General features: G+C 36.9%; 1 protein-coding gene across 8 annotated transcripts in view; it reads left to right on the top strand.

Annotated features, from left to right (window-relative positions):
* The window catches only part of syngap1b (synaptic Ras GTPase activating protein 1b), a 138,011-nt gene that overhangs the window by 27,914 nt on the left and 101,038 nt on the right, over positions 1 to 9,059 (top strand). For all 8 annotated transcript variants that reach the window (XR_001638290.1, XM_016536335.1, XM_016536337.1 and 5 more), the window contains exon 3: positions 8,675 to 8,780. Coding sequence is in view for 7 of the 8 variants with exons in the window: in XM_016536335.1 (XP_016391821.1) it covers positions 8,675 to 8,780 (106 nt within the window). In the remaining variant the exon portion in view is untranslated. The remainder of the gene's footprint in view (positions 1 to 8,674; positions 8,781 to 9,059) is intronic.

Genomic DNA, 9,059 nt, shown 5'->3' with positions numbered 1-9,059 from the left:
TACGAGCGAGCTGATGACCTGAATCAGGTGTGTTTGATTAAGGAGACATGCAAAAGGTTCAGTGTTGGGGTGCCTCCAGGACCAGGGTTGGGAACCACTGGTCTAATTTACAGCTGATTTGAGTCATCACAGAAAATTACATACAAAGAGAATCAAATTCAGGTAGATTACAGTAACATGGGCAAATTAAAAAAATATATAGTGACTTGTTGCTATGTTCTGAAACAGCCTTTAGAGGGAGTCAGAGGGTCAGGAGTGATTTGCTGACATGTCATTTGATGCTAATTGATGTGAGGTGACAGTGGCCCACGTCCGACGTCACCCACACTCTGTGCACCAGAGCTCAGATGAATGGTCCTCGTGAGGATCCGTGCCACCGTGACACTGCGTTACGCAAGAAGGCCCAGAGCAAGGTTTCTCTGGCTATGAGTGGGCGGCAGCCATTCTTATAGCTGCCCCAGGAATCGGGCTGTGGAATCATGTGCTAACCAAATCGCTCTCTGTGGCTGCTCGCATCGCGCTGTTGAAAGATGTCACAGTAAATAAATTAATTAGTTTTAGTTTGTTTTCATAATTTTGATATGTGCTTTTTTATTAGGTTTTTTTAAGTGTTTCACCTAATATTTAAAGTTTATCTTATTTCCGATAGCAATAGTCATCCATTTCATTTGATGTATAAATTATAAATTAATAATAATAATATTAATAATCATGAATTTAATATAAAAATAACATATAATGTGTGTGTTTATTAAAAAACATTACCTTTTATAATATTTTTCACCCCATCAATGTGCCACCTTTACAAAAAAAATTCTGAAAGAAAGTTCTAATTCACGAGAATTTTTTTTTGCCATCAGTTATAACCTAACAACCTTTACCTGTATAAAAAGATTTTAAATACTTTTTTTTAATATATATATTTATTTGTCTAATTCAGTGGTTCCCAACCCTGGTCCTGGAGGCACCCCAACACTGCACATTTTGCATGTCTCCTTTCTCTGACACGCCAGTTTCAGGTCTTGGAGTCTCTATACTAATGAGCTGATGACCTGAATCAGGTGTGTTTGATTAAGGAGACATGCAAAAGGTTCAGCACGTCCGACGTCACCCACACTCTGTGCACCAGAGCTCAGATGAATGGTCCTCGTGAGGATCCGTGCCACCGTGACACTGCGTTACGCAAGAAGGCCCAGAGCAAGGTTTCTCTGGCTGTGAGTGGGCGGCAGCCATTCTTGTAGCTGCCCCAGGAATCGGGCTGTGGAATCATGTGCTAACCAAATCGCTCTCTGTGGCTGCTCGCATCGCGCTGTTGAAAGATGTCACAGTAAATAAATTAATTAGTATGGACACAGTCAACGAGAGGCTTTGCTCGCAGCTGATGCTGTGACAGAACATGACAAGTCTTCAGATAGAGATGTTAGCATTGTGGGAGTCTGTTTGAAAAGATTATGTAATGGATTCATGGGAGGTGTCACGTGAAAATATGAAAGAGCTCATGAAATGGGTTCTTTCCTATTTAGAGTGCAACAGTAGTGGCTGTCTACTTTTTCAGTCGCTTTGGTTCCAGAAGTATATTTCTCATTCATTTTTCCCATAAGGAAGTCTCTTGGTTGAAGAGTTATAAGCCATGAACCAAACCATTGAGGAGAATCACAACATTACACACTTTGTACCAAAAAGTATTTGAAAATCAGATAAAGTTACAAGACTGTCTAGTGTTTACTTTTTTTTAATGAGAGAAAGAACTACAATCCCATGAAGCATTGCAAATGATATAATCAAATTAAAAACATTGTAGATATGTAAAACTATTGATTTGTTGATTTGAGATGTTGAAACATCTTTAAACAACAACATATTTTAAGCTTATGCAAAAAAAAATTTTCACATTTTATACAAACATCTAAGTAGTAGTTTTAATTCTCTGATTGGTAAAAAAAATTAAAAAGATTTTTAATAGCTTTAATTTTATGTAACAACAACTATTTTGTTTGCTATGTAAAATGTCTAGGAATTTTTTTAAATAATTATTTACTAATTAACTGATTAATTGACTAATAAATAATAATAAATGCAATATTGTAATAAAAGTAAATAAAATTATACATATGTTTTTATATTTTCAGTTTTCATTTTTAGTTCAAGTTTTCATCATTTTGTTATGTGCTTTTTGTCATTTTTATTGTTTTTTTAAGTGTTTCACCTAATAATTATATTTTATTTTATATATATTTTATATATTTAAATATATTTTTTTATTTTTTCACTTTATTTCAATTAACAAAAAATATTTTTAATAGGTTTAGTTTTAATTTTAGTTAACAACGGTCATCCAATTCATTTGCTTTATAATATATAGGACTTAAAAATGATTAATTCATAATAATTAAATAAATGGCAAAAAAAAAAAAAAAAACTTTTGATTTAAAGATGTTGATTATATCAAAACAACATATTTTATGTGTATTGCAAAATATTCACATGTATTCAAACATATAATTAGTAGATTAAATTCTCTGATTGGGGAATTATGGGAAATGTAGTTTTTCATTAGGAATCCTACTGTTAAACAATTATTCAAAAAATAAGGTGAAATAATTGCAAACAATCAGAAGTTCCCTTATAGAGAAAATAAATGGGATTTTTATTGTTTTATTATTTATTGTTTTGAAGTTTATTTTATCAACTTTTAGGAGAACCCTAGCATATAAATATTAGCCTCAAAGCTACAAAAATGAAAGAAAACGTTAATTGTAACCTCTTGAAGCTGTTGAAGTCTGAGTTGAAGGCACTAACAAAGGTCTAAACATGTCTATTTTGTTATTTCATTTATCACTATTCAAAACAATCTGTCATGACATCATGTAGTTTGGATTTTTGGACTTTTTCCACACTTTTATGTCATAAAAAGTAAGTAGAGCTGCTGAAACAGGACAGGCTTTGTTAGCAGATCAGACAGTTTTCGCTGCCATTTTGTTGTAGGTGGAGAATTAATTTCCATATATTTGTGGTGAGAAAGCCGTTCATCCATCTATCTGTATCTTTCAACTGCCACATTTGACTGTATTTTCTATCCATAATTCAGTGATTGCACAGTAAAAATGTAACAGGAGATAATATATGTCAGGTACGGCGTTCTCAGGATCAGGATATAACCCATAGCTGGTGTCTTCAGTGAAAATCATCCTGTGTCATTTATTACCAGAGCAGCTGGAACCTGACAGTGATGTGATGTTGATAGAAGCAGACAGATCTCATCCTTCTTCTCTTTAGCTCAGCTGTTCTGCTGCACTATCGTGGTGTTCGCGGGGCAGATCCGGGATGGAGCAGGATGCCAGGGGAGTCAGTTGGGGTTCGGGTCGGTCGGGCTGCCGGCGGGGTGCTGTCAGGTTGGGCTGTGATCTATTAGCACACCATTATGACGGAACGGACCGCACACCTGCTGCTCTCCTCCCCGTTTCCTCCATCATCTGCCCCATCACACAGCTGGGCTGGTTTTGACTGTGCTGACATATGGCAAACCCCCCTATAGGGCAGCACGGGTACATTTGCCAAGCCTTAGCCCTGCCCAGAATTATGGGGATACACACAAAGACTGTTCTTGGGATTAAAACAGCTAGACTCTAAATGCTAAAAACAGAAGTCCTGATACAGGTCCCAAAGTTGAACTTTTTAAAGGTGAAATTTGTGTCACCAACACATAATCACTGTACGACGCCCCCTATCTGCTATTGGTTAGACTAAGAGATAGTCCCGCCCCAAATGCTTCCTGTTTTGAATACTGTGTACATTTTATAAAGTGCAACAGTCGGGTTCCAGAAGAAAAAATCTATGGAAGTCCATTTTCGCCATGGAATAAAAAAAATAAAAAAATAAAAAAGGTAATTCTAACTAATTCCTACTAAATCTGTGGTAATTCTGAGTTTATGTCTCACAATTCTGACTTTTTTTCTGAGAATAATAAAAATATAAAATAGATATAAAAACAATTGAGTCTGAATTGTGAGATAAAAAGTCAGAATTACCTTTTAGTTAAATTTTTATTCTGTGGTGGGAACAAAACAAACAAACAAAAAAACAGAATTAAGAAATGTAAACTCAGAATTCAATATGTAAACTGTAAAAAAAAGAAAAAGACTTTCATAATCCCATTAATTTTGTTCATAAGGATTTTTTTTCTTAAAACATTTTAAAAAAACAAAAACAAAATTCTGAAAGAAAATACTTAAGACAATGACATAAATGAACTTTTCCACGATTCAACTCAAATTGTGAAACTCGTGTATTAAATAAATTCAATGCACACAGACTGAATGTATACAGTGGGTACGGAAAGTATTCAGACCCCCTTAAATTTTTCACTCTTTGTTATTATTGCAGCCATTTGTTAAAATCATTTAAGTTAATTTTTTTTCCTCATTAATGTACACATAGCACCCCATATTGACAGAAAAACACAGAATTGTTGACATTTTTGCAGATTTATTCAAAAAGAAAAACTGAAATATCACATGGTCTTAAGTATTCAGACCCTTTGCTGTGACACTCATATATTTAACTCAGGTGCTGTCCATTTGTTCTGATCATCCTTGAGATGGTTCTACACCTTCATTTGAGTCCAGCTGTGTTTGATTATACTGATTGGACTTGATTAGGAAAGCCACACACCTGTCTATATAAGACCTTACAGCTCACAGTGCATGTCAGAGCAAATGAGAATCATGAGGTCAAAGGAATTGCCTGAAGAGCTCAGAGACAGAATTGTGGCAAGGCACAGATCTGGTCAAGGTTACAAAAAAATTTCTGCTGCACTTAAGGTTCCTAAGAGCACGGTGGCCTCCATAATCCTTAAATGGAAGACGTTTGGGACGGCCAGAACCCTTCCTAGAGCTGGCCGTCCGGCCAAACTGAGCTATCGGGGGAGAAGAGCCTTGGTGAGAGAGGTAAAGAAGAACCCAAAGATCACTGTGGCTGAGCTCCAGAGATGCAGTCGGGAGATGGGAGAAAGTTGTAGAAAGTCAACCATCACTGCAGCCCTCCACCAGTCGGGGCTTTATGGCAGAGTGGCCCGACGGAAGCCTCTCCTCAGTTCAAGACACATGAAAGCCCGCATGGAGTTTGCTAAAAAAACACCTGAAGGACTCCAAGATGGTGAGAAATAAGATTCTCTGGTCTGATGAGACCAAGATAGAACTTTTTGGCCTTAATTCTAAGCGGTATGTGTGGAGAAAACCAGGCACCTGTCCAATACAGTCCCAACAGTGAAGCATGGTGGTGGCAGCATCATGCTGTGGGGGTGTTTTTCAGCTGCAGGGACAGGACGACTGGTTGCAATCGAGGGAAAGATGAATGCGGCCAAGTACAGGGATATCCTGGGCGAAAACCTTCTCCAGAGTGCTCAGGACCTCAGACTGGAACTAAGGTTTACCTTCCAACAAGACAATGACCCTAAGCACACAGCTAAAATAACGAAGGAGTGGCTTCTCAACAACTCTGTGACTGTTCTTGAATGGCCCAGCCAGAGCCCTGACTTAAACCCAATTGAGCATCTCTGGAGAGACCTAAAAATGGCTGTCCACCAACGTTTACCGTCCAACCTGACAGAACTGGAGAGGATTTGCAAGGAGGAATGGCAGAGGATCCCCAAATCCATGTGTGAAAAACTTGTTGCATCTTTCCTAAAAAGACTCATGGCTGTATTAGATCAAGAGGGTGCTTCTACTAAATACTGAGCATTTTTCAGTTTTTCTTTTTTAATAAATCTGCAAAGATGTCAACAATTCTGTGTTTGTCTGTCAATATGGGGTGCTGTGTGTACATTAATGAGGAAAAAAAATTAACTTAAATGATTTTAGCAAATGGCTGCAATATAACAAAGAGTGAAAAATTTAAGGGGGTCTGAATACTTTCCGTACCCACTGTATATATATATATAATTGTTTCAATATGATATGTAAGATATAATTAACTTTCAGTTGTTTTAATATATTTGTCTTAATATCGATCAGTTGTTTTATATTTATCTATTGTTTTCATTTTGGTTTTGTCATTTGCGGTGCTTCATAGGATTGTAGTTCTTTCTTTGTCTTGTACCTTTGTTTTTTACCTGATTTTCAAATTGCTTCAAATAAATGTTTGTAGTGTTGTGACTCTCCACGTAGCTGGTTGGTTTGGTTCATGGTTTATAACTTTTGAACAAAGACTTATTTTTTTTTAGTATCCATATGGTAAAAATATCTAGTGACTGCTCGTCTCATAGGCACAAAATACCGAGGCTCCTCTCCTCTGAGAAGCTGATTGTCGACCCGTAGCGGGTCCATCTCCACCTGGTCTCTGGCTCTGTGTTTTTTTCAGTTACTCTTCTGTGATGTGTGCCAGATAACATTGAACCAGGTAATTGCTGCCCAGTCAACACAGTCGCCCAGCTGAACTCATTCTACAGGCAGCCACTCACCTGTGTCCCACAGTTCCAGATGCGTACTGTATGTGGGTCTAATGGGTTCAGTTTCAGATATCATGATGGCGACAGGCCACATTTTCTGGCTGCCTTAATATGTCCAAGAGTGTATTAGATTATTTGCAGTGAGCAGATGTGACCTTACATACTGTGGCATTGAATCATGAGTTAGAGTAAAGAAAAATCACAAACAAGATATATGTAATATTCTAGACAGCACAGCATGTAAAAAAATGCCAAATGTAATTTTTATTGAATAAAAAAAGTTCTTTCACATCCTGCCAAATGTTCTTCTCCAAGCATAATGCAAATTAAAGGATATAAAAACAAATATAAATGTATGAATATAGGCTATACTACATTATGCTGTACCAATAGTTTAAAAGTGTTTTATTTATTTATTAATTGATTGGAAAACTCACATCCCATATCATATATATAGATATTTTCAAATTCAACATATAAGATATAAGATATTTTCAAATTCAACATAGTTTTTCCATACATATTTCCAGCAACATTTTTGTATATTTATAGCTATATTTATATACTTGTTGTGTTTTGTACATTTTACAAAATATTTACAAAATACAAAAAATGAAAGTGAAAAAAATTATAAATACATGAATAAGTATATAAATATAACTAAAAATATAAAAAAGTAAAGAAAATGTTAAAAGATTTAAAATGTAAATGTTACATGTAAAATATAAATGTTAAAATAAAAATGTTACTGTACTCATAATTTTTTTTACTTGTGTTATATATGTAATATTTTAATTACATAGCCGATTTAAAGCGTACATTTAATGTCCGATAACAAATATTTTTGCATTCCAGTTCTTGATGCATATGCATTTGACTGCTTTAATCCATTTCTCTATATTTTATTCCTCTTTTGGAAAGTTGTTGAAACACAATAGTGTATTTTGTAATGGATTTGCTGTGCTCTCCAATGTACCCCTAAAGAAGTTTAACCTGCTTTTCTTTACCTCCATGTTCCAAACCTAAAATTGTGTAAAAAAAAAAAAAAAATCCATTATCTGAACTATAATACCTGCATTCGTTTTGTTCTCCTATATGAGAAACGTCTTAGACCCAGTGCATACTTTAAAGTGACAGTTAATTTGTGTTAAACATGCTTCTTCTGGTGTCGTGGATATGGTGGCTTTTTTCTTTAGCAGACAAATACTCTGATATTACTGTAAGCCTAATCATTTACATTTAGTCAAAAAAACAACTGCCTCACATACTATGCAAACCGACACATTGTTAATGGTGTGCACTGAGTTTATCCTTAAAATATATCTGCATAGATAATTGTTCACATAAAAGGGCATAAACAGCGATCTTGCATGCTTTCTAGTAAGTCATGAAGGATTCATTGGATGTTATGCATTTTTTATGCGCTGATCCTTTCTGTAATTTCATTGCAGGTTGCTGTAGATCTATTTTAAAGACATTGAAAGATAATATTGAGCTTGCTTTGCCATAACAGAAAGCATAACACAGACATCTATCATTTTTAAAACTATAAAGACAAACCACACCAATGCATCTTCAGGCAGAGCGCACATTAAGACATGTCATATTCTAATAAATCTGCATTCTTCTCAGCATCTGAAAAGCTGAGCTGTGCATCAAACCAGGAAATGCAGCCGGGTCATGTGACTTCAGCCAAGTGACGAGGCCACCCCTGAAACATTTTAGCTGCTTCCCATAGGGCTCAGTGTCTGATCCTCTCTTGCCACACTCATTTATCACCCCAGACTGTAGGTAATCGCCTCGTTCACAGCCCTGCTCTCGATATCCCGATCGTATCTCCCTCCGGATAGTGCTGGTGAACACAGGAGAGACACCCACACTGCTAAACAAGCCCTGTGCAATTTGAAGACAAACCTGCGCTGAGATGTTTTCCTCCATCTGCTTGCTGCACAGAGATGAATGAGCGCTCGCCTGCGTTAAGAAAAATTCCCGTAAGATGCAGCCCCATACCGAGGCTTAAATAAACACATTACACACACAAGTTTGCAATTATTTTATCCCTTCACCCCAAGCACACACACCATTGCTTTATAATTTCAAGGAGTCTCGTCCCAGGGGGACTTGCTGTTTTAATAGCGGAGGTTTCCGACCGGTTTAGCGCAGAGCCCTGCAGCTTGCCGTATTGACCCCACGCTCTTTGCACTGACCTTTATCTCTGCTCTCCTGCAGGTTCACCCTTTGTTGATACGCGAGCGGCGCTCGGAGTCGCAGAGGAACAAGCTGCTGCGACGGACAGTCAGTGTGCCTGTGGAGGGGAGGCACCATCCTGAAATGGGTGAGTCACACACGTGCCATCCTGCTGTTTCTGTGGTATCACTGTGAACCCCCTTTTGAGGGTTAATATTATATAAAAATGATCAATGGATTACTTAAGGCAAGACAGCCCAGATGAACAGGGTATATATATATATATATATATGTGTGTGTGTGTGTGTGTGTGTGTGTGTACCTGTTTTTCTATTCTGGTGGGGACTTACACCTGAATACACACAGACTCATGTCACGGTGGGGACCTAAATTGAGGTCCCCACGGGTAAACAAGCTAATAAATCAC

Source organism: Sinocyclocheilus rhinocerous, unplaced genomic scaffold (assembly GCF_001515625.1).
Source record: "Sinocyclocheilus rhinocerous isolate Xijiao unplaced genomic scaffold, SAMN03320098_v1.1 scaffold5, whole genome shotgun sequence".
NCBI classification, from domain to species: Eukaryota; Metazoa; Chordata; class Actinopteri; order Cypriniformes; family Cyprinidae; genus Sinocyclocheilus; species Sinocyclocheilus rhinocerous.
This window is presented reverse-complemented; position numbering and strand designations above follow the sequence as displayed.